The sequence below is a fragment of the Tenrec ecaudatus genome, chromosome 14, assembly GCF_050624435.1.
Source record: "Tenrec ecaudatus isolate mTenEca1 chromosome 14, mTenEca1.hap1, whole genome shotgun sequence".
Taxonomy (NCBI): domain Eukaryota; kingdom Metazoa; phylum Chordata; class Mammalia; order Afrosoricida; family Tenrecidae; genus Tenrec; species Tenrec ecaudatus.
This window is the reverse complement of record NC_134543.1, coordinates 88,050,556-88,077,325: the sequence shown is the minus strand read 5'-3', so window position 1 is coordinate 88,077,325 and position 26,770 is coordinate 88,050,556. Positions and strand designations below refer to the sequence as shown.

Below are 26,770 nucleotides of genomic sequence, written 5' to 3'. Positions count from 1 at the left end.
GTTCAATTCAAGGCAGAAAACTCAACTTGGAATATTATGGCGATGTTGTTTTTTATTGTTTTGTTTTATTGTGTGTGTGTGGGGGGGGTGCTTAATAGGAAGAAGTTTTAAGGTAATTGAACACTGTGTTGGTGAAGAAAAAGACCAGGAAATCCATGCCAAGGTATTTTTCCCCCACCAAGATAATGCACCTGCTCATTTTTTGAGGATAACAAGAAGTACCCTATTAGAATTCCATTAGAAAAGCTTACCCTACCCATATAGAGTCATAATTTTGCCCCTTCAGAATTCTTTTGTTCCATAAACTCAAAGAACATTTAAATGGAGCACACCTTGTGTCCTTAGAAGTTCTGAAATTGATGCCTCGATGTGTAGCAAATTGAAGAGCACAGATTTCTTCAAGGAAGGGTTAGAGAGATGGACAAATGGTCTTCAGAAGTGTATGGACTGAGGTGGCGGAGGATATGTTGAGAATTAATAACTTGACTGTTTTGATAGTTTGTTTAATCAAGCCTCTGGTGACTTTGAGGCACTACTTTTTTATTTAACTTCATCCAAGGGAATGTCTCTATTTAATTTCTTAGTTCCAATGTAAATATTTTAACTAGCAAGGGTCTATAAATGGGTTCTTTCCTTATACTTGCCATCGCACAAGAAAACCTAGGAACTGACTTGTCGCCTCCACAGTTCCTTCATGGCTGATATTACTTCTTTATTTCTTAATGTGTAGATCAAGGGGTTCAAGAGAGGAGTGAAAACAGTATAGAATATCGAGAGAACCTTGTCCACTGGGAAGTTGCTGAAAGGCCAAGCGTAGATGAAGATGCAGGGCCCAAAGAAGAGGGTCACGACAGTGACATGGGCAGTTAGAGTGGCCCTGGCCTTGGCCATGCCCGCTGAGGCTCGACTCCGGACAGTTACCAGGATGACCGTGTAGGAGATGAGCAACAGCACAAAGGAGCTCATAGCTATTAGACCACTGTCTGAAAGCATCAATATCTCAAGCACATAGGTATCAGTGCAAGCAAGTTTGATAACCAGGGGGAGGTCACAGAAGAAACTGTCCACTTTATTGGGCCCACAGAAGGGAAGGTTTACTGTGAAGGCCAACTGGCTTAACGAGTGCAGGACCCCAATGAGCCAGCATCCCAACACAAGGCCTGTACACTTCCGTACACTCATGATAGCTGCGTAGTGCAGGGGGCGACATATAGCTACATACCTGTCATATGCCATGGCCACAAGGAGCATCATTTCGCCAGCAGCAAAGACATGCAGAAAGAAGATCTGAGCCATGCAGCCCTCAAAGGAGATGGTCTTGTGCTCCAGAAGAAAGTCCACAATCATCTTGGGAGTGGCAAAGGTGGACAGACACACATCAGTGAAGGAGAGGTTGCTGAGTAAGAAGTACATGGGGGTGTGCAGTGCAGGGGCAGAGAGGACTGTGAGTACAATCAGGAGGTTTCCCAGCACAATGGATAAGTAAAAAATGGTGAAAAATACAAAATAGAAAAGCTGTAGTTCTCGCGAACCTGAAAGACTATGCAACACAAATTCAGTCACTCTTGAGTTATTTCCTTGATCCATGATTTCAACTCTTTGATAGTAGATCAGAAATTTTTCTGTAATAAAGTGAAATGGAAACAAAATCATAGAATTGCAGGAGTAAGTCATCAAAGCTAAGCGTGGCTTCATATCTCAGTCTATATACTACGTGCTTCAGATCCTGGTGGCTGAGTGTGTTATGTATCAGCCTGCTAACCAGAAGGTCCACAGTTCACTTGAGAAAGATGGGGCTTTCCGATTCTCAACTCAGTAGCCGTGGCCATCGTTTGATTGCTGTTATTGTATGCTATTGAGTAAATTCTGTATCAATTGGCTAAAAAGGTAGAAAACAACCCATAGTATTTATGGACTGTCATATCTGTGTAAGCAGATCACTGGGTTATCTCTCCCGTGAAGTCATGGGAGGCTGCAAGCTGCCCTTGTTTCTGTCAGCAGTTGAGTGTTTAATCATTGTGCCGCCTGGTTCTTTAAATCCACCTAGTTCTCTATAAATACACTGCACATTCAATGCTTTCTTTTTTAATGCCTATATATCACTGACTTTCATCTCTGCATTTCACTATGGCAGTTATATTCCAACCATTCAATATTCTATATCTGCATTCACTACTTTTAAATTCCTGGGTTATAGGAGAGTGAACGTAAGGAGTCAGACTGAATCGAATGTTGACTCATTTTGCTTGATAGAGCAGGATTTAGAGACTTAGTGGAATTGATTTACTTTCAAAAATATGCCTATTTTAGTTTATATCACATTATTATGTTATGCTCCTGGTTACATAATTAATAAGCTAGCAACAATTGTGAGAATGGTGCAGGACCAGGCAGTGTTTCATGCTATTGTACATAGACTCATTGAGCTGGAATTGACTAGAGGCATCAAAAATAACAACAAACTTTCTTCTTTTTATTATTAAAGGGTTTAATTTAAGCTATTGGAAAAGGCAAGTTAGGCCTTCTTCACCCAGTGATTGAATTTGAGAGAATTTAGAATGGGATTTTAAATAGGCAGTACAAAAACAATCATATTCACCGATATGATTTCCTATCAGCTCTATAATTCACACTATTACATTTTATGACTCTGAAGAAAGGAGATAAATTTTGTTTATTATTTATGGTTTTTGTAGTCCATCATATATAAATAGTGTTCAATAATATTAATAGATCTAAATGTATTAGTAATTTGATATCAGATAAAGAAGTACTGTTATTTTACAAGTTCGTTATTTCTATGTGCTTTGGATATAATTCTAGTGAAACTATTTCTTAAGAGCCTTAATTTTTTTTGACTGAGAAACAAAAATTGGGGGCTTTTTAATTTTCCAAGTTTTAATTAGTATGGGAATTAGTTTCCTTAGGTGGTTATGAAAAATCTATATAAGATGCCAAAATAAAGAATTCCTGAAGCAACACCAGGACCTCCCCTTTAGAATGAGGGCTTCATTTTGTTCATTCATGTCACTGTATTCCTCTTGTGACAAAAAGGCTATGACCAGCAATATATTCATGTTGAGGGCACAGAACTAGAAACCAGATATGAAATACTCATCCAAATCTCTACCATTGACTATTTAACTTTTGACATCATATGGAATAGCTGTAGGTTGTGTCTCTCCAAATATCTTTCACAAGCTGTAAACAGAGACATCTGTAGATTCAAAGAGAAAATGGACTCTCAAACTTAGCCTCATAAAGGTAGAAGAGGTAGGTTGCATTTTTATGAACTGACTTTTCTAGAGTACTAATTGGAGCATATTTCATTTACCAACTGCAATCTGCAAGGTCACCAGTTCAAAACCTACAGCCACTCTCCAAGAGAAAGATGGGCTTTATACTCCCTAAAGAGTTACAGTCTCTGATGCCATCCTACCAAGTCTGATAGTGTTGGTGAAAGTCAACTTGGATTTATGGCAGTGAGTTTCGGTTTTGGTGTTTGAGTATTTTTGTCTTTTCCTTTACCAACTATGAGGCACTGAAGCATGAGCACATTAGCTTAGTACCTTTGGAAATGTGGAGCCTGAGATAACATCTGTAAGGACCATAAATATTGGTCAATTATCCATCAAGCATGTTTTATTATAAAAATAGAATAAATACCATTAAATAATTGAAAAATATAATAGAGACTCTCTCACTCACTCACTCTCATTCTCTCACTCAGTCTTTCACTGACTCACTCACTCACAGACTCATTCATTCACTGACTCTCACTCACTCCCTCTCACTCATTCTCTCACTCACTGACTCACTCAGTCTTGCTCACTCACTCGCTCATTCACTCGCTCACTCTCACTCACTCACTCACACGCTCACTCACTCACTCATTGACTCACTCTCTCACTCAATCACTCACTCACTCATCAACTCACTGACACTCACTAACTCACTCTCACACACAATCACTCACTCTCTGACTGACTCATTGACTCACTGACTCACTCTCACTCTCATTCACTCTCTCCTGACTCACTCACTCACTCACTGATGCATTCACTCACTGACTCACTGACAGACTTGCTCATTCTCACTCTCACTCTCTCAATAAAAAAAATAAAAAAAATAGGAAGCTTTTGTGTTGTGTTGTTTTCATTAATTTTTGCATTGGGAAATCTTTGGTTTATACAGTTATGTAGAAATTGTGTGTGTGTGTTTGTATGTCTGTGTGTGTGTAAAAACCTGGATTCAATCATGCCTAAAGAACAGTTATTAAATACCGGCTCTAATTGGATGGTTTCGTGTACTTCCAGAATTTTGATATGAGATATTAATAGTCAGCATTTTTATATACTCATTCTATGCTAGGAATTCCACAAAATAATTATGTAAGACTATACATATGAGGAAGATTTAAATTTTTGAATTAATGTAATTAAAAGATACTTAGTTTTTCCATGTATTTTTGAAATCTATAGATAAATATATTTGTATAAACACCACAAAGAATATCAAAATATCCACAAAATTATATATAACAGTATATAGAAATACATGTAAAGATGCACAAGAATACATATAAATGTATACAGAAGAAGCATACATATATATGGAATATATGCTTCTAGATGATATATATTATACCTAAAAGAAGCTTCAAAAACTGGGAAAATTCCATTATCTTTTAGTTTTTCTTCTGTACAAAAATTTTTCAAGCATCCGTATATGTAGAATACAAAATGTCCTATACTGATGTGTTTGTTTGCAAGCTGGAAAGCTCATAATAACTCTTCAAGCACAGTTTCATTCTTCGAATCTCAATGTAAAATAATTGACTTCATCATATAAGGTAAATGACTAAAACGTGAATTTCCATCATGCAAATTATATTTTAAAAGATTTTTTTAAAAGTTTGCCTCATTATGTGTATGGAGCTCAATGCAACAGCCAAAGAAACATAGCTATAAAGACATAAATTAATATATTGGCCGTTCCCCAAAGAACCTCATTATGAGCCACCTAACACGAGAACAATCTCAGAGAACACTGTGGCTGAGTCTGCAGTAGAGGAAGATGCACTTCTGCAAGAATGAAAAGAAGCAAAAAACTGCGTGAAGCTAATTTGTCTACAAGGAGCAATGTGAAGTGACAGAACTGTTAAAACTTACCCGAGTCATTGCTGAGTTGCCATATCGGTGTCCTGAAAGAGTTACCATTTGTCCACTTTTTTATTGCAGAATTTCCCTTGGAATAACTTGAGGTTACTATGACATGAGAGATCTGTTCTTCTCATACGACTTGTGAAATGACTCACTTAGACTTGACACACTATTTAAAAGGAGGCAGGGATGAAAATGCACTGGTCATTGACGGTAATGCTGTCCCAGTGGAACCATTGCTAACAAGATTTTTTTATATCAAGATTAGCAAGTGCTATGTTTACCTAGGGATTCACATCTCTAAGAATAATGCTTCCAACCTATCTAGCCATTTGGAACTAGTGCAACATTAATGGCTTGTGAATATTTTTCCACGGCCTTATGAGCATTTCTGGAGTTCTAATTGGAGTCTCATAAAGTGACTTTTATTTTCTTTGTAGGCTCTATGAAATATTCGTGCAAGTCACATTTTAATTGTCATAAAATCCAGTTCCAGATGCCATCATGTCAACTGGGACCCAGGAGAGTCCTGTGTGTGTCAAAGTAGAACAGTGCTTCAGAGGTTCTCATGACTCATTTACCAAAGCAGGGCTTTTCTTCTCAGGCACCTTTGGGTGGGTGTGATCCCCCAATCTTTCAGTCAGCAGCTTAGCATGTTAGCCTCTTGCACCACCCAGGGACTGCTGCCCTAATGATAGGTACAGCGAAACACTAAAATACAGCAAAATGATAAGTCACATGGCAAAAACATCATATAGCTTATCTATGTTCCTCAATTAAATTGAACTAGGTATTGTAGATTTACTTAATACGCTCTACATTTCAAACTACAGAAGAGTCATTTGAAAATGGGTAATAAAGTGCTTGGTTGCAAGTTGTTTGTAATTTAGAAGAGATGATAAAGAAAATGAACAATGAAACTTAATACAAATAGTGATATTACCAGAGAAAAACAAACAAAATTACATAGGTATCAACATAAGGAGAGATCATATTTTGTTGGACAGAAGTACAACAGAGAACGTTAGAGCATTAGATAAATAGGAGAAGGAAAAAGAAAAAAAGGTATTTGTGAAGGGCTTCAAAAGAGACATTTGATTTTGAAATGGAGAGAAAATGAGTGAAAGAAAGTGACATGATCTAAGTTGACAAACGTAAACACAGGCATTAGTGAAGGAAAGTTGTAATGGGTCAGGAACGACTCTTTCAGCTTAGATGCTGTTGTCAGGTGTCCTCGAGTCGGCTCCCACCCATAGTGACCATATGAGCAACAGCACCCAACACTGCCAGGCCTATACCACCGTCACCATTGTTCCTATGCCTTAGTCCATTGATGCAGACATTATGGCAATCCGTCTCGTTGAAAGCATCTTCTTTTTCACTATTTCACCAAACATGATGTTCTTCTTCAGGGACTGGGCTTTCCTGACAATATGACCAAAGTATGTAAGATAACATCTTGCCATCCTTGCCTCCAAGAAGCACTAGGGCCTTATTTCTTTCAATACAAATCAGTTTTTCCCAGATTAACCCAATGCAATTTGTCTTTTGATCACTTAATTGCTGCTTCCATGAGCATCGATTGTGGATCCATGCAAAACAAATCCTTGACAACTTCAACCTTTTCTCCATTTACCATAATGTTACCTATTGGTCCAGTTATGAGGATTTGGGGTCTTCTTTATATTGAGTTGTAATCCACACGGAAGGTTACAATCTTTAATCTTCATCAGCAAGGGCTTCAATTCCTCCTCACTTTCAATTAGCAAGCTTATGTCATCTGCCTACCACATGTTGATAATAAGCCTTCCTGGAGTCCTCATGCCACATTCTTCTTCATGTAATTCGGTTTCTCTGAGGATTTGCTCAGGGTACAGATTGAACAAGTATTGTAGGAGGATATGACCCTGTTGAACACCTTTCCGACTTAAACCATGCAACATCCCTTGTTCTATTTGCGCAATTGCCTCCTGATCCAAATGAGTACAATGAAGTATTCTGGAATTTCCATTCATCTCAAGGTTATCCACAGTTTACTATGGTCCACACAATTGAATGCCTTTGCATCGTCAATAGAACACAAGTAAATATCTTTCTGGTATTCTCTGCTTTGCGGCAAGATCCATCAGACATCAGCAATGATATCTCTTGTTCCATGTCCTCTTGAAGTCCAGCTTAAACTTCTGGGAGTTCCTTTTTAATGTAATGCTGACAGAATGTCCATGGAAACATTTCCGGAGCTGAAGAAACACTGTAAGCAGTTATTTGTCTATGCCAAGAAATTTGTTAGACAGCTACCTGGCCAACTGAAGGAAAGAGATCCATAGTTGAGTCCATCCCAAAGACAGGTGACCCGACAGAATGCTCATGCTATGGAACAGTGTCAATTATATCACACACAAGTAAAGTTTTGCTCAAGATCAGCTTGGATACAGCCTAGCATGAGTCACGGAGTTTTATTGGATTGTCTGAGTGAACTTCAAAGTGTTTCTGGGAAATGGAATGACAAGATCATGGAATGTTCCCATGACCTTTTTGAAGATCCATGTATTTTGGAGAATTTTAAGTACAAGTTTTAGGATTTTCTACCAGTCTGCCAGAGAGTATGGTGTTGGTCATGGTTTCAGTACAGGACGCTCTGTTTTAGAAACATGTACAGCAGGCACTGCTGATGGAAGTCACTAGGGGGATAAAGGGTTAGGTGGGTGACTAGAATTGCCAACTCCTGCAGACGTCCCCTGTATATGTCTGCTGAAGTCATGTGCTTGGAATACAAAGGTGGGAATAAGGTAGTTACTGTGTGAACAATTGACATAAAATGAGTTCAAAAATGGAAGTGAGCTAAGGGAAAGCAGAGTGACCCTGTGGTGACCTCAAAAACCAGTTTCCCTTTGGGCCCACTCTTGGAGGCTGGCTATTAAGTCCCACGCATTCTTCTCTACTTCAGGGTAGAGTCTCTTAAAGAGGAAGTGTTATAGCTGTAGAGGAATGAACAGACAGAAGTTATTGTAGTTGGAAGCACAGAGAACAGCAACAATATAGACAAACACAGTACAATAACCTTATACCAGGAAAAGACCAAGACCCAAGAAAAACATTACTAACCTGAGGAGGAGGAATAATTGGTAGTCTGCAGCAGAGTAGCCATGAGGCCGGCCCAAGATCTCTAATTGTTTTTTCAGAGGGCCTTAGAAAATCAGTAACATTCTGGTACAAGCATGCCATGTTTTATTGTTCTTCACTGTATTGTACACCACAGATATTGCATATTTGACAAATGGTGGGTGGCAACGCTACATCAAGCAAGTCTATCAGAGCCATATTTCTATAGGTGTGATCATGTCATGTTTTCATATGCTCATGCACACTTGAGTCTTGGCATAGTGGGGTTATACATTAAGCCCCTAACCATCAGGTCAGCTGTTTGGAACCACGAGGGTGAAAAGTAGGAAGGAAGAAGGTGTCGCTCTCGTGTCCTGTAAAGATTCACAGACTTGGAAACCCTTGAGGGCAGTTCTAATCTGTCCTATTGGGTCGCTATCAGTCAGAATTGACTTGATGGCAGTGAGTGTGTGTGTGTGTGTGTGTGTGTGTGTGTATATATATATATATATATATATATACATAAAAGTTTTTGCACATTAATGAGCTATAGCATAATGTACAAATAACTTCTGTGTGAACTGGGAATCCAAATTATCTGTGTGATTTTTATGATACGTACTTGATTACAGAAATCTGGCATCGAGTCTGCAAAATCTCCTGGGTAAACCTACATGCAGCTATATCTGTCAGCTATTATTATCACGACCCATGTCCCATATTTGGGAGCTGTCTGAATGTCTAAGGTCATTTGGTTCTGAAGGACAGTCGTCCTCATCTTGGTGATTTGAGCAGTAAGTAGCAACAGCTTTCTCACTTATCACTGGAACATAGGTAATAAAATTGGTTAGAGCTTCAATTTGTCCCATCACATCTAGGAGACAAAGAAAGTAATAGAATCAGTTCAAAGGCAATGATAGTATTGGGGGGAAGGGAGGGAGTGGATGGAACTGTGCTTGTTCTACCATGGATTGATTCAGAACTTTGGGTATAAAATTTTTAATCATTCCTTCAGTGTAGGAAAACCCAAAAAGTGCAGCATTCTATTCCATCTCCTTATAACCAGTCTACAAGAAGTAAGCACACAGTCATCAGATGCTATTAGGTGCAATGTACACTCCTGCAGTTCAGTGGATATATTTATATTGCAACTAACCAGGAACATTTATTATCAGTCATTAGCAGCAGAACACAGAGGAGTAGAACTTGGGGGAAAGAAAGTAATGCACAGGGTTATACGTTCCTCAAGCAGATGAAGAAAGTTTCCATGGCACCCTCTCTGAGTACTAACCAACCTAAAATATCCCAAAGTTGTGAAGCACCCTCTTGTGGCCACAGGATGTATTGTAGTCGCTCCCTGAGATGCAGGTTTCTGTGGCAGTCTGAGAAAGCAAATGTTGTGCCTCTGAGACCAAGGCATATGTATGCCCCCTGGCCTCCCAGGACTACCTACTTCATTCTGACCACAGGCTGCATGCTCCATGGCATGCCATCCGCCCTGAAGAAGAGGAAGGGCTTTAGTGATGGATTCGGTAAAGCTGTGAGCACACTTTGGGAAATGTTGGAAGCCCCAAAGGGAAAAAAATCAGAAGAGGACATTGCTCCAGGTAGAAAGATTGATATTTAGTGGATAACCAGAGGGAAACTTTCTCATCTACCAGGATCACACGTGTGGCTCTCCCTTGGGTGGTGAGTAGAGCAGCTGCCAGATGCACCTTCCTGGTGTCTTTCACCAGGTATGCTACCCAGGAAAGGTTCCGGGATGGGTTGTGAGTAAAGTCATTCATTTCCCTTTATAGCAGAAAAGGAGATCTACTTCCTGTCTTGGCACTGTAGCCATTGCCCTACTCCTTATGAAGTAGAACTACTGGGGTGCTGTAGGCCATAGCATATATGTCAGCCTACCACTAGAGGCACAAATTATCAAACCCCCCAGAGGGGTTGACCAGGACAATTGCCAATAGATGGCTTCATTTCCTTGTGTGAGGCCCTGAGGTATTTGAAGCAAATGTCTTTTTGCTCAGGTAACCACCACAGTGGCTGTTCTTTCAGAGTCTGTGAATGTCACCCATATCATTGTTGGAGGGTCATCCAGGACTCCTAGTCTGAGCCACAGTAAAGAAAAGCAGTGTTTGTGAAATTCTTTACTGTCAACACAAAACATTCACCTGCATCTTATTATACTTCTTATTTCATTGCAAAAGCTCAGCAGCATTACTTGAGAAGAGAAAATCTTGTATTACCTGCTGTGTCAGTCCAGGTGGACGAGAGAAACAAATCCACAGAAACCCATATGTGCATAAGAGATAGCTTTATAGAAAGGGTAATTGTACATTAAGAGTGGGAATAGCAGATTCTGACATGTAATTTTAACTCCCTCAGAAACCCAGAACACTTCCTCAGCCAGCCATCCCCCATCACCCCCCATCTAGCCTCGGGGACATTCAGTCTGGTCCAGGGAAACCCCACCCCGTGGCCTTATTGAAGCACCCAGAGGCAGCCAGTTGCCCTACTGAAGCTCCTGCAGTCATAGGCAGATGCCCACACCATGAACAGTCCCCCTCTCCCCACTTGGCAGCAGCATAAGCAGTGGGCTTGCCTCTAGTTTCTAGCAGCTGCCTCCAGGCCTTGACAGCAGTTTATCCAGGGTACTCACCACAGTGAAAATTCCCTCCTTCCCACACAGTGGCGATCACCACGACCAAACTGTGTATGCTTTCTGCGCTTTCCTGTGGCTTCAGCAGCAGCAGCTAATACCTGTCCTCAGTCCACCCACAGCAAGTAACATTGTAAGTGGCCCCCACTTATACTCCCCATTCACAGCCTTGTTTCCAGCAGCCAGAATCCACCTCACAAAACTTGAGAACAATGACAGATGCTATGAAGGACAACAATGTTTGAACTATTGGAATACCAGAACAAGACACAACAATGAAGTCAACAGCGAGTACAAAGGGAATTCCTGAAAGAAAACGACCCCACATTAATGAATAAGCCTCAGGCATTCATACAGGAAGCTGAGAGGACACCTCTTAGACTAAATCCCAAGAAAATTCATCAAGGCAGGTAATAGTTATTTTATTCAAATTCAAGGAAAAAGAGAAAATTTTAGGATCAGCAAGAGAAAAAAGGCAGTCATACTCAGGTAAAAATATGCTCAGATCTATCAAGAGATACCACGAAGAGAATAGAAAACAATGTCAATATGAGAATGTTCAACCCTGCCAAACTATCTATTAAGACGGGTGGTGAGGTAAGAGTATTCCCAGACAAGGAAATACTTAAAAGAATACAACATAAGACACACAACCCTTCAGAAAAGTCTTGCCAACTCACTGTTGACAGAAGAGCAACATCCACCAAGCACAAGCAGGAGACCACCATGTAGTCCAACTCCATCCAGAATTCAATGCACTGAAAACAACATCCAATATAACATTGCCTCATAGAAAAAAGAAAGCAAGAAGGAGCACCCCACATATACACAGCACACTGTGATCAAGGGGGATAGGAAAACTACCAAGACAAATTCATGGAATGGCAGCAATGACAAAAGAAATGCTGGTAATAACTCTCAATATCTATAGCCTGAATTCACCATTAAAAAACAATGGTTAGCAAACTGGCTCAGAAAACAACCCATCAATTAGTCCCCTACAAGATACACACGTGAAGCTAGAAGACCAAAGTAGACTAAGAATAAAATATGTAGAAAAACAATCCCTTCCTAGATTATCCCAGATAGAGGTCAAGAATTTCCACAGACCCATAGAAAAAGAAAAAATGCACATAGTAATCAAGAAATTACCAACAAAAGTACTCCTGGGCGAGACAACTTCACAGGAGAATTCCATCAAGTATTCTGGGAAGGTTTGACACCGATCCTCCACAAATTATTCCCGATCATAGAAAAAAACTCCCAACTATTCTATGAAACTAGTAGACAAACTCCCAAACATTCTATGAAGCTAGTAGAATATTGATAGATAATCTGGGTAAGGATCCGACAAGTACAGAGATACACAGACCCATATATCTAATAACATAGATTCAAAGATCCTTAACACATATTGGCCAATAGAATTCAAAAGTAAATAAAACATATCATTCATCAGGACCAGGTGGGATTAACTCTAGGGATGCAAGAATGGTTTGACATCCGAGTCCATCAACATTATCCATCACATCGATAAGAAAATGGATAAGAACCACATGATAATTTTGGCAAATGCACAGAAAGCATAGTTGTGTACATATATAAATATATTAATTAATAAAATGGAGGTATTGACATATACATATATTTATTTACAGGGCAATATATTGAGGAAGTGGACAGACTTTTGGTTTCTACTCAAGTCCTCATTCAATGCAAGGCTGTTCTAGCAACCTAAGATTCCGTGATACTCACCGTTCCAAGAGGATTGCTGAAGACCAAATGGGTGCACAAGCAAATGTGAAGAAAGGTGATCGTGCCCTGCTATCAAATGATATAGCATGTAGGGTCTTAAAAGCTTGAAGTTAATCAAACAGCCATCTAGCAGAGAAACAAGCCAACATGGAAAAAGTACACCAGCATGTGTGATCATGTGGTGTTGATGGGACCAGGTAAAAGGTATCAGAAGTCCCCAAAGAGATAATTATATTGTTGACAATGATGGAGTTGGAGTGGAAGTCCAAAACCCATCTGTAGACAATTCAAAATCTCTCACAAAAGGGTCACAGGAATGGATGATTCAGCCAGGGTTCAGTGCAGGGAAGTACTGAAGAAACACACAATATTCCTCTGGTTTCTTCACTTCCTCACCCCCAATATTATGACCCCAGCTCTACCTTACAAATCTGTCTACACTGGAGCTTGCATACTGGTACAGACAAGAGCTCTTGGCACATGGAATGCAGGACAGATAAGCCACTCAGGATCAGAAATGTGAGTAGTGATACAAAGAGGGTAGGGGGGAGATGGGAGGGGGGTGAAGAGGGAGAGTGAGAGAATCCAATTGCAAGGATTGACATTTAACACTCCCGCCCCAAGGGGAAGAGCAACACAAATGTGGGTGAAGGGAGATAGCAAACTGTGTGAAATCTGAAAATAATAAATAATTACAATTTATCATGGGTTTACTGTAGTGGGGGAGGAGGGACAAAAGAGGAGATAATAACAAGGGCTCAAAAAGAAAGAAAATGTTTAGAAAATGATGACGGTTTTGGTAGTCCACTGAAATGGATGTGGGGGCGGGGAAGACTTGGGTAGCCAGGGGAACAGGTCACTAACACACACAGGGGAAGGGTGTTATTTGTGTCTCCACAGGGAAAGAGGGACCATACTTCAACCCATTCCGCCAAACAAGAACGCAACACACTGACATGAAGCAGGGAACCAATAGAAAGGCCTGAGGGGTCAACCCCATTACCAACTAAGTGGACAGCACCACCCTTCCCCCAGAAGAATTCACTTCAGAGGACAGCACTGAAGCTACAGTTCAAGGAGAGTGACCTGTCTGATCAGAGTACACAAGAGCCAAGAAGGGGCCCACCATGCTCAGAGGACAATGTTTCTGCTCATAGCAGCCAATGCACAGAGATGACTATAGGGCCGGCCCCACCATGGGACACAGCACCACGGGGGACAACATGAGAGACACATGGTGGGAATTGTGCCCACCCTGAGCCCCTTACACTAAAGCCAGACACTGGGAGTGGGTAGCAGAGCAGTGGGGAGAGCAGAGCAATGAAGTCACTAGGGAATGCCAGGGATACATGTGGGGCCAGGGCATGGCACCCCATCAGACTCGACTGAAAAGCACTCGTAAGGACAACAGATAGACCTTGAGTTATTTATAGGGTATTTTTGTTGTTATTTTTGTAGTTGTGGTAGCTATTGCTTTATTATCTATTGTTGCTTCATTGTATTTAGTCTTGTGTTCGTGCATTTTGTTGTCGCTGTGGTCTACCTGGAAGGGATAGCCAGAAGAGAGAACAATGGGTTGACAGTTCTGGGGGTACATGGCAGAGGGGAGGCTGGGAAAAGGAAGTGGTATTCACAAACCTAGGGACAAAGGAGCAACAAGTGATCCAAATTCAGTGGCAAGGATGGTATAGGAGGTCTGGCAGGGCTGGATCAAGGTCAATAGAACCAAGAGGAATTCCTGAAAACCAAATGAAGGGTGAACATGATAATGGGAGAAGGGGAAAGTACAAAGAAATAGAGGAAAGAACTGTTAGGTAAAGGACATCTACAGAGATATAAGTACAGGCATATACAGATATAAATATATTTATATATGATGAGGGAGAAATAGATCTATGTATATATATTTATAGGTTTAGGATTAAGGAAACAGATGGGCAGTGGGTCCCTACTCAAGTACTTCCTCAACAAAAGAACACTTTGTTTTAACAATTTGGCAGTCTAGATGCTCACCCTCCTGGCATGATTGCTGAAGATACGGGTGCATAAGCAAATGTGGTGAAGAAAGCTGATGGTACCTGGCTATCAAAAGATACATCATCTGAGGTCTTATAGGCTTGAACATAAACAAGCAGCCATCTAACTGAGAAACAACAAAGCCCACATGTAAGAAGCACACCAGCCCGTGAGATCACGAGGCATCGAAGGGATCAGGTATCAGGCATCAAAGACCAAAAAAATCATAACATTATGAATGAGGGGAGTGCAGAGTGGGGACCCAAAGGCCATCTGTGGGCCACTGGACACACCCTTGCAAAAAATCACGGGGAGGAGAGAGCCAGTCAGGGTTCAGTTTAGCAATGCTGAAACACAATTTTCCTCTTGTTCTTGAATGCTTCCTCCCCCTGACTATCATAATCCTAATTCTATTTTACAAATCTGGTTGGAGCAGAGGATGCACACTGGTACAGATAGGAACTGGAAACACAGGGAATCCAGGACCGATGAATCCCTCAAGACCAGTGGTGAGAGTGGCGATACCAGGAGGGTGTAGGGAAGGTGAGGGAGAAAAAGGGAACCGATTACTATGATCTACATATAACCTCCTCTCCAGGGATGTACCATGGAGGAGTCGATGAAGGGAGATGTCGGACTGTGTAAGATATGACAAAATAATAATTATAAATTATCAAGGATTAATGGAATAGGACAGAGTGAAGAGAGAGGGGAAAAATGAGGAGCTGATATCAAGGGCTCAACTAGAAAGCAATTTTTTTGAGAATGATGAGGGAAACAAATGAACAAAAGTGCTTGACAAAATGGATGTATGTGTGGATTGTGAAAAGAGTTGTACAGCTCCCAATAAAATGATTTCATAATTAAAAAAGAAAGAAAATTATAATGGCAAAATATGTATAAGTGTGCTTGATATAACTGATATATGGATTGTTATAAGAGCCCCCAAAACTCTGACATGAAACATGCAGACATATGTTCCAGTTAGATAAGAAAACAACCTAAAGTAATAACACAAATAAAAATATTTTTTGCATATAAAAAGGCAGAACTGTTAGATCTCTTGAGTGAAAAATACCTCATTCGTTGTCTTCACATGCGAAAGAATTCACGTCAAAGACTGGTTTGTGATCCAAGTGAGTTTTATGAAGGATAAAAGCAGTTTGAGGCATTACAGTAAAGGGAACACAACCCACAGAGAGACAGAGAGTCCACTGCACAGCTGAACTGTGTTTAGGAGACACTACTGGAGTGAGCAAGAGATCTCAAAGTTTCTGGCTTTTCCTGGGCCCCCATTTGGAGGCCTGGTCGATGGTACTGATTGACCCCATTGACTAATTAAATTCCCATGGCCTAGGGAGGCCAATCCAGGTGCATAGCCCATCTAGGTATGCTGCCCCTTCTTGGCAGGGAGCTCAAATGTCCGAGCATGCACTGTGAACACCCTTGTCCCTGTTCTAACTACCTAACACCATACTCATGTGGTGGTCCACACACCAAGGTGTGCAGGTAAACCTCCCCACATGGAAACCCCTTTGCCAACATGGAGCATTCCCTACAGAGGCCTCATTCCTAGTTACATTAGTCTCAGTTTCTTGGCTATCTCAAAAGTGAACTCTCTTTATGAAGGGCACCATGAGACTAAGAATGGAGTGGGAAAATGAAGAGCGGTGGGACACGAGTCTATTAAAGAAGACTTATATATGAGGCAGGTCCTGGGTGGCAGCAGGACCAAGCCAATTTTCTGTGTCCTCCTAGGGATCTTATAGTTATAATGAACGATCGTGGTTTCATACCAGGACTTCTTCAGATGTACAAGACAACCTTGGCAGACATTATATAAGAATAATTTAGCAATTGGAAGTGAATTAGCAGAGAGCAATCAAGACCATATTCCATGGTTTAAAATCAGGAAATGTATGCATCGTGGTTACATTTTCTAACCATACTTATTTAATCTGTATTCTGAATGAATCATCAGAGATCCTAGATTATACGAAGAAGGATGCGGCATCAGGATTGGTGGATAGCTGACTAACAACCTGTGATCCAGGGGGCAGTTTAGCACTGACAAAACACACAACACAATCATTTAGTTCTTTAATCTTTCTCCTCTCCCCTCCACTCTCCGCCCCCACTATTTTGATCTCAGTGCAATCTCACAAGTCCGCTGGGCAGGCAGTGGCATAGATGAGAGCTTTCAGTGTACCTAATTCATGAAAGACCATGGCCCCTCAGAAACAGTAATGGGAGCAACAGTTCCTGGAGGATAGTGTAAGGGTACGGGGAGGAAGAAGGGCAGGGGAAGTGGATAGCGATGATGGTAGAATAATCTGCCTCAGGGGAAGAGCAGCAGATTAGTAGGTAGAGAGATATAATGGGAAGTGTGAGATATGTATGAGTAATAATACCAATACCTAATATACTAAGAGTTCATGGGAGCACAGCAGAAGGGGGGTAGGGAAAACAAAGAGCTGATATCAAAGGGTTCAAGAAGAAAGATAATGTTTAGAAATTGGTGATGCCAAAAATGTACATGTCTGCTTGAGATAATTGATATATGGTTTGTTATAATATATGTAAGAACCCCCAATAAATGATTTCTTAAAAATAAAAAACCTGTGATATACAGATGACACAAATTTGTTTTTTGACTGTGAAGAGGATTTGAAGCACTTGCTGATAAAGATCAAGGGATGAGTCCATCAGTGTGGACTACTACTCCCTGTCGAGAAGGCCCAAGTCCTCACAATGGGACTAGTAGGTAACATCATAATTAATGAAGAAACTACTATAAAGTTGTCAAGCATTTCATTATGTTTGGATCCAAAATCTGTGCTCATGGGTTCAATATTTGAGAGTTTAAAAGATGCATTGCATTGGATAAAGCTGTTGCACAGGACCTGTCCAGAGTGTTAAAAAACAAGGATGTTACTTGGAGAAAAGATGGGTCTGACGCAAGCCATGGTGTTTTCAATTGCCTCATATGCATATGAAAGTTGGGCATTGAATAAGAAAGATATAAGAATTGATGCTATTGAGGCATGGTTCTGACAAAGAATATTGAAAGTATCATGGACTGTTAAAAGAACAAACATATCTTAGAAGAAGTACATGCAGCTAGAATTCTCCTTAGAAGCAAGGATGGTGAGACTTCATCTCAAGTACTTTAAACATTGTCTGCAGAGAGTCAGTCCCCGGAGAAGGACATCATGCTTTGTAGAGTAGTGAGGAGGTAAAAAGGAAGACATTCAACAGGATGGATTGACACAGTGGCTGCATAGAGGAGTTCAGGCATAAGAACAATTCTGAATGTGGCACAACACAAGCCAGTGTTTCATTCTATTGTATGCAGGGTGTATTTGAATCTAAACCAATTCGGGGCACCAAAGAACAATGGGAATTTAGAATCACCACTGCCTTCCAGGAGTAAGGCATTTAGTCATAATTAACTGACTTCAAACAAAGGGCAAGTGACTTGAAAACCTGGTCAGACAGAGATAATCTATTAGATGTACACCAGGGAATTCTGGAAGTTTTGAAGATATGCCTCACTTACTCTTTTTTAAAAAACAATTTATTAGGTACTGATACAACTCTTATCACTTACTTTTAAGAAGGAGTAGAAATTCTACATCTCCCCCTACTTTAAAAATGCTATAGTTTGACATAGTACAAATAACTATCAACAAGCTAATGGGTACATATTATGGTATACACACTGGACACATTGCTTAGCCAATAAGAGACAAGCTAACAATAACTTGGATGAATCTCAAATAATAATACTGAATGAAAGAAACTGTACCTTCCCTGTCCCCAGAAATAGTGGGTTGGGAGGAATGGGAGAAAACTTGGGGAAGGAGCTATTTCATTTTCTTTATTGTGATGGTGGTTTGGGGCATCATCAATCTATCCAAGCAAAATATTATTGTCTTATTATATATCAATAATACTTTAATAAAACATGGGCTTTTTATATTTGCTTTCTTGTTAGTTTAAAATACTGCTACCATAAAACTGAGAAATCACATTCCTAAGCATGTACTCAAGAGCAATGAAAACACCTCTTTAGAAACTTGTAACTGACTGTAGTAACTTCATTCATAATCATCCCAATTTCAAACCACCAAAAAGTCCTTTATCTGGTAGATGGATAAGTAAAATCTAGTCCCATTAACCCTCTGGCAATCTCTTCCAGCACAGGCGAGGGACTCTAAGAGCTTAACGATAAGACACAAATTATTATTAACTTGATTATTGTGGATCAAACCATGGTACAATATGATACTGGGTCAGTTGACCTCCCTCTTGACCCAACCTGACTTTGCTCCAGGATCAAAATATTTCTTGCTTTGTTCCACAACAGAAATTTCTTCTCTGGCTCTGTAAATATTGCTGGTGGTCTTTTCTTCCTTACTCTTATTTTTAACTTTCTGTTATTATTGTTTTCTTCTTTCTGTTCTGTTTGTTTTCATTTCCATTGTTTCTGTTGTTTCCCAGTTTGTGCAGTACACAATGAGCATAGAGACAATAGCTGGTGCACTGTTTTATTGGGGAGATGGTAAGCAGAAATAGGAAGCAATCAATGAATGTTGTAAAGGTAAGAGAGCACTAAAACTGATTGTGATGATGCATATACAACTCTTTTTAAAGGCAATTTAACTATGGAAGTGTGTAAGATGAGATTATTATATAAAGGAAACTACTAAACAACAAGAAAGAAATCAAACTTGACCAATGATTACCATGGGTGAGGGAGGAAGAGCTTTTGCTTAGGGGACATGGAGTGCATGTTAACAGCCATGGATAATTTGAAAAGGACAGCAATAATGGTTGTACAACACAGGAAGCATAATCAATGGCACCGACTTATATAGCAGTTATTAAATCGGAGAATGTTTTGTTGCATATATTTTGCCACAATAAAAAATATTTCCACCCACCCACACAAAAAGAAATTAGTGCAGGACCAATGAAACTGTGATTAAATTATGTTATCACGGTGAGTGAAATTAAACCTTTAAAGAGAAATGTGACTGTTTCATTCTTACATGAGAACTAAGTTTACCAATACAGCAAAGACAAGTTTTAGGCATGCATGATTCCATAATAGAAGATAAAACACACTGTACCTTTCCCAATGACATTCCCAGTGACATTGCTTGATGCATATTCCTAACTTTAATCATCAGAAATTACACAATTGAATTCTCATTTGTCTTCCCTAAAGAGAATAACACTGCTGCCCAATTTCTATGGAGCTATTGAAGAATTTGTAAGATCAAAGACTGGAAAGAAATGTTTGACAACATCACATGTTAGAGAAGGAATATCTATCTGAAAATTATATACAGTAATTTGTCATATATATATATATATATATATATAAATATAAATGTTCCATGTATATGTCTCAGGGCAATGTGAGCAACACCTTCCAAATAAAGAGGGTGCCAGGGAAAACAGTATGTGGCACATCCATACAATGTAAAACGTTTCACTGATAGAAGACATGAGCCTACTAACAACAGCATCTGATCGACAAATGAAGTGAATAAATGTTAAATACATTTTGCTTATTTAAAAAAAGGCACTTATATGATACTTTAGAAAGGGCAAAACTTCAAGAAGGAAAATGAATGAGTGGACACCACAGGTTGTGTAGAGTGGCAAGGAGCTATCAGTCTAAAGTGAGCAGGGGTCAACTTTGAAGGGATAGAACTATATTGTATGGAACTGGGGTAATGGATGTATGACTATGCATTTGTCAGAGACTTTTGCTCTTCACTACATTTTTTTTAATCAAATAAATTATTAAATTAAAAAGGTTTACTCATTTTTTCATAGCTAAAGTAGAGGCTAAACATCTTAATAGGGTATGCAATTTGAGAGATGATTAGCAAAAGATAAAACTTCATTTGAAATCAAGGAAATGTAAAATAAAACGGCAGTTATTAAACTTTCTCACTAAATCATTAGATTGAAATATTTACACTCGATGATGTTAAAAAAAATCTGTGCTTAGTATATAGTGAAAAGGACATTCAGAAAGGCAAATTTGAAAAACATAATCAAGAAACCTTAGAACACGCATATATTTTTGTCTTCTTAATTTAAATCTGGGAAACATTTGGAAGCAAATTTTGATAAATTTACAGACAATACCAAAAAACAATAAAATGTACAAATGATGAAACACACATATAATAAAATAGATAATGTCTGCTAAATTCATATTTATTAGGAACTTTTAAAATATCTGACAAAAAACTCCTAAGATCGGAGACTCAAAAGTACAGTTACAGTGCGAAGGGACTTCACTCCTACTGCTGCCTGTCAATCACTACAGTCTGCTGTCACCTCATCTCCTTCACACAATGTTGTCGAAGGGAGAAACCCACCCTCAGAAGCTGGGTAAGTGGAAGCTCTTCACTGACAACCAGAATAGTAGAGAGTTCTTGGGTCTTCCAGCCCAGGGCTAGGGTTCAAGAGCTATCATTTTCTCAGAATCCCCTGCTCCCATTCTGAGTGCTGCCCTAGTCACTGTTCTGCTTGGGAGAGGGACCTCCTCCACATCATTAGTTCCTCTTCTAGGTGCATTTCAGATCTTAATAATGTTCTAAAGATATATTCATTGAACTGAAGAATTCTTTTATCTGTCCTTAGGGAGTGCTTTTTGAACAGAAGGGCCCAAGCTGTAGTGCATGTCTATTCCCTGCTGTCCCATTTGAAGCATACAGTAGTACAATCCTGATTGCACCTATTCCCAAGGAAACCCTTGTATTCTTATGAAAATGAACTAAACAATTGGTTTGAAGCCTTAAGAAAATCAATGACTTGTGTGGGTTCTGAAAGAAAGCTACAAGAGAACCCTAATAACTAACCCTCATCATAGAGAGAGAACCTTACACTATTGTACATATTATAAGAGGAATTTGCATGCAGTGTGCCTCCAAATAGTCATTTCTATCCACACACTCTTTTAATTACTGCTGATTCAGGAAAAAAAATCAAGTAGAATGCAGAATTGAGGGATCTTCCAAGCTAAAGACCAAGGTGGTCTTTGGCAAGTTCCTGGAATGAGTTATATTAAAAAAAATCACAGTGAATGAAAACTATGAATATAAACAGCCACAGAACAAATATCTGACTCCATTTTCTTATCAGCTGCCCCATTCTAGAATAAAACCACCTTGAAGAAAGTTGGAGTATAATCAGAGCATATTTTCAGATCAGTGGGGTCAAAAATAGCTAACTACTGCTTGGTTCAGATGCCCTTGGAATCAATGAACAGACACCACATTAAGAAGAAATGAGTATCTGTGTCAGAACATGTGTACTGTGGGTCTTGTTCTATTTTAACTTCGTTTAAATGCCAACTGTCTAAAGTTCAAACTGGTCAACTAACATATTTAAATGGCTTTAAGGATAAAATGTAAAAAGGAAAAACACAGCTGTTATATCTGAACAATATCTAATGACTTCTAAAAGTTGAATAAAAATGTTGTCTGTGGAGACCCATGAGGAGGAAATTATAAATTAAAGGTAGATTTGAAAAGTGTTACTTTGAATTTTATAAAATAAATTTTACATGATGTATTATTCTGTAGATCATTTTAATGAAAAATGTCTGAAACAAAGAGTACAGAAGGGATTATTTTTGTGATTGAACTAGATTTTATAATTATTTGATTATTTTAGATCATGGTGCAGCATATCCTTTTGAGTTTAGCTAGTAGGATTGTGAACCTAATTATTCAAACAGTTAAATTAATGAAATATAAATTGAACACTAGGTTTTGAAATATACTGTCACTACTTATGTATAGGAGAGTGTGGACACTAAAAATATAAATTGTTAACTGCTCTAAATATACTAAAGATCATACATATATTTATATACTCATGTATACAAATACAGATACTGCATTTAGATGTTGCATAGTCATATATATTTTAATAGAAATATTTCACACATGTTGCATGTATCATCTTAAAGAAATAAACTAAGAACATTAACAGTCACAAGAAAAGGGTAGAGCCTAAATTTCCTCAAGCCTCATTGTGTTCTCAATTCAACAAGTTTGGTTGTGAGAGAGCCTGCTGGAAGGGGAGCCTGGAACTTACATCCTGCTCTTCAGCTTGTGCATTGCTGATTTTACCTCTTTGTTTCCCAGTGCGTAGATAACAGGGTTCAATATAGGGGTGAAAACTGTAGAGAACACAGAAAGGACCTTCTCCACTGGAAAATTGCTGAAAGGCCAGGCATAGATGAAAATGCAGGGCCCAAAGAAGAGGGTCACCACGGTGATGTGGGCTGTCAGGGTGCTGCGGGCCTTGGCCATGCACGCTGATGATCGACGTCGCACAGTGACCAGGATGACAGTGTAGGAGATGAGCAAGAGCAAGAAAGAAGTCACCCCCATCAGGCCACTGTCCAAAAGCATCAGCACTTCAGGGACATAAGTATCTATACAAGCAAGTTTAATGACCAAAGTAAGGTCGCAATAATAACTGTCCACGATATTTGGGCCACAGGAAGGTAAGTTTACAGTGAATGCCAACTGACTCAAGGAGTGTATGACCCCACGGACCCAAGAGCCTACAACTAAACTTGTACATTTGCATACATTCATAATGGTTGCATAATGGAGAGGTTTGCATATAGCTACATACCTGTCATATGCCATGGCTACAAGAAGCATCATTTCACCGCCAGCAAAAACATGGAGCAAAAATATCTGGGCCATGCAGCCCTCAAAAGAGATGGTCTTGGGTTCATGGAGGAAATCATGAATCATTTGGGGAGTTGCAAAAGTGGCCAGAAACACATCAAGAAGAGAAAGATTGCTCAGTATGATGTACATAGGGGTGTGCAGGGCAGATTCAGAAATAACTGTGAGGACGATGAGGAGATTCCCCAGAACAATGGCAATGTACAAGAAATTGAAAACCACAAAGAAGAAACAGTGGAGGTCCCAGGAACTGGAGAGACCCAGCAGCACAAACTCAGCGACCCTGGAAGAATTGCCTGGCCCATGCTTTCAGGCTGCAAGAAAGGACATAAGAGGGAAAATAACATGGATTATTAACAAAGCAAGAAAAGGAACCCACAATCCGAAGAGCCTTTCTTAACATTTAAAGTACAAAATGATTTAAATGCACTCCGATTCTTAAGCGTTTTATCTATAGTTGGACAAATACAGATTCTCTCTGAAATATCCTTACAAATAATGCATAACTGTGAAGTTCAGAGCAGTCCTTACAACTCTGTGTTTAAATCTCTGAGGTCAATCTAATCTCCTAGACATCAGCAAGCTAAACAAAAAACTGCACTACAGCTTAAAGAACCCAATAAACCGACTCAACAACAAAACCAAGCCTAATGGCTTCCAGTCAACTTAAATTCATAACAACCACATAGGACAGAAGAGAATTCTCCCTTTCAAGTTTCTGAGGCTATAAATCTGCAAAATAGGTGTTGGCTATACTACATTTTACAAAGATTCTAACAAAAGCTTGAGCATGAAAAGAATGAAGTGAGCGAGTAACATATGCTAGTCCAAAATGACCAAAACTGAACCAGCCCAAAATATATTTAAAGCAATAATTATCACATTGAGTGAGCAGGGCATTCTCTTCTGGAGGCAAACTGTTTATCCAAAGGAACACACCTCCTTCTTGTTCTTGATCATCGTATTATTTTGTCAGTCACTGTCTTTTGTGTAAGTATATGAGAGGAGAATGGACTATGGGAAGGGGAAAAATGAAATAGCTAGAAATCCTCATGCAATGTCGTTTTTCTCTAGGTGCCAGTCAGGGTTGGCAGGAACTGAGATTCATAAAAATGACTGGATTATGCTTCAGTAGAGTGTCCTCTCTTTGGGGTATCAGAAAGAAAACCTTAGAACTAATCACGCTGTCAATCCAGATATTTCAGAAATTGATATTTAAGTCACTTTCTATTATGCCCAAAGTCAAATTTTATTTACAAGATTAACAGAGATGTGAATATTTTTCATATGTATAAAATTTATGTCTAGATATTACATGTCATTCAGCCACTTTTCCTTTTCTTTTAGTGAAATTCCTAAGTAATACTTTTGAAAGAGAAAATCTCAAGCAAATAGCTCAAGGGAATAGTTGGCAAAAGGCAAATAAACAAACAAACAAATAAATAAGCAGCATACCTGATTCAATTATCTGCAAACACTATAAAAGTTGAAAGAACGTTAGTTGTCTTTCAAATTAAATTCTTCTGCAATAGAAATGAATCAGATGTATGTATATTGTAGAGAACTGGTAACAAAGCTCCTACAGGTCTTGACTTAGACCTCATCATTTTCTTGGAACTCTATCACACCTCTTTCGCTCTTCATCATTTATCTATTTCATTCAGGACTGGGGATTGAACTGGGATGACAGAAGGTGATGTGTTCCATGGAGAATCCTAGTCATTAGGTGTTTTCTGTAGTAAATGGCTGAAATCCAGAGAGCCAAAATATTTCCCATTTTCCCACAACTCCCAGTTTTTCCCCTGGGGCCCACTCACCACCAATTATAAACACTTTATTTCCAATAGGTTTGGAGACATGTGTTATCTCATGAAGAACTGAATTGAATCTTTACTTATATTCCTCTATTATTAAGAAAAAATGGAAAATTCATCAGAGAACATCTGATCAATTGAATCGATATTTTATGGTGAGCTTCTCTGTTACTCTCAAATGTTATGTATCATTTAAAGAACAAAACACCACACTGACGAGGGAGTTGATTCCACCGGTTCAGCTAGTTCCAGAGGCTGATTGCACATCGGACTTCAGTGAACTGCGGGGTGCCCTGCATGCCAGCGAGGTGGTTCATTGGATTTGTGGAGAATTAACTTGCCTTTGCTGCTTCCTTTTGGAAGTTAGAGATTAAGTTAACTTTTATTAAAGTGATTTAACTAAAACGGAATTAAATAGAATCATAACAAAATAAGTAAAGATTGGATGAACTATTATGAATGTTTTATAAGTATAACAATGTATTTTTCTTAAGTAGTAATCAAAATAAATGACTAGTTTGAAATTTTAGACTAGACTAACAAAAGTGTTTATATAAAAAGGCATTAGACTAAAGTTTATTCTTATGAATCTCAGGAAAAAAGCAAGAAAAAAATTCCATTGGGCCATCCCCATCCAAAGTATGATGACCACTGGCCACAAGAACAGAAAGCAAAATAAAAGGATGTGGTTCTTATTAAATGAATATTTTAGATATAAGATTACTAAATTTCAGGCTAGGAGAGTCAGCTCCTGGAATTCCCCCAGGACCAGAGATAGCCATAACGGTCAAGGGCACACCTGGATTTATGTACAATTTAATTTTTTTTTCAGTCTTTTGGTCTCTGTGGTTGTTAGTGTGCCTACTTACCCTATAGAAGATAAACTTTGGAAGCAAGTGTGAGGAGAAAGCAATGGGACCAACAGTCCCAGAGGGCAATTGGGGGTGGGGGTGGTGAGAAGAAAGTGGGGGAAGGGAGCAGTGAGCAAACAATGCCTTGGGAAGGAGAAAAACTGGGGAATAAAAATCAACAACAGGGAGGAGTCAGAGATCTTGGGGTGTTGGAGCAAGAGCAATCTAGCTGAGAGCAATTACTAAGAGGCAGAAAAAGGGCCAGCATAATGTTGGGGCAGGAGGAAGGTAAAAGGAAACAGAGGGAAGATCTAGTAATCAAAGACAGGGATAGAGGTATAAGCAGAGGTGTTTACATATGTAAATATATTAAATCATAAATATAGAGGTATTTGCCTATGTACATTTATTTATTAGGCAATAAAATGAAGTAGTGGACAGATTTTATGCCTCTGCTCATGCCCTCCCTCAATGCAAGAACACTTTGTTGTTAACACCCTGGCATTCTCTGATGTTCTACCTCATGGCACAATCACTGAAGACAAAAGACAATGTGCTGAAGAAAGCTGATAGTGCCTGGCTGTCGAAATATATATTGTCCCGAGTCTTAAAGGCTTGAAGTTAAACAAGCAGCCATCTAGCAGGGAAGCAACAATTCCACATGGAAGAAATAGGC

At 39.2% G+C, this 26,770-nt stretch overlaps 1 protein-coding gene and 1 pseudogene across 1 annotated transcript; both read right to left on the bottom strand.

The window, feature by feature from the left end:
* Positions 1 to 660: 660 nt before the first annotated feature.
* LOC142425625 (olfactory receptor 4K15-like) lies at positions 661 to 1,590 on the bottom strand. Its single transcript, XM_075530931.1, has one exon. It carries the CDS (start codon positions 1,585 to 1,587, stop codon positions 661 to 663), a length of 927 nt encoding a protein of 308 aa, XP_075387046.1. The 5' UTR covers positions 1,588 to 1,590.
* Positions 1,591 to 22,764: 21,174 nt separating this feature from the next.
* Positions 22,765 to 24,389, bottom strand: LOC142426687 (olfactory receptor 4K15-like; annotated as a pseudogene).
* Between the last annotated feature and the right edge of the window lie 2,381 nt (positions 24,390 to 26,770).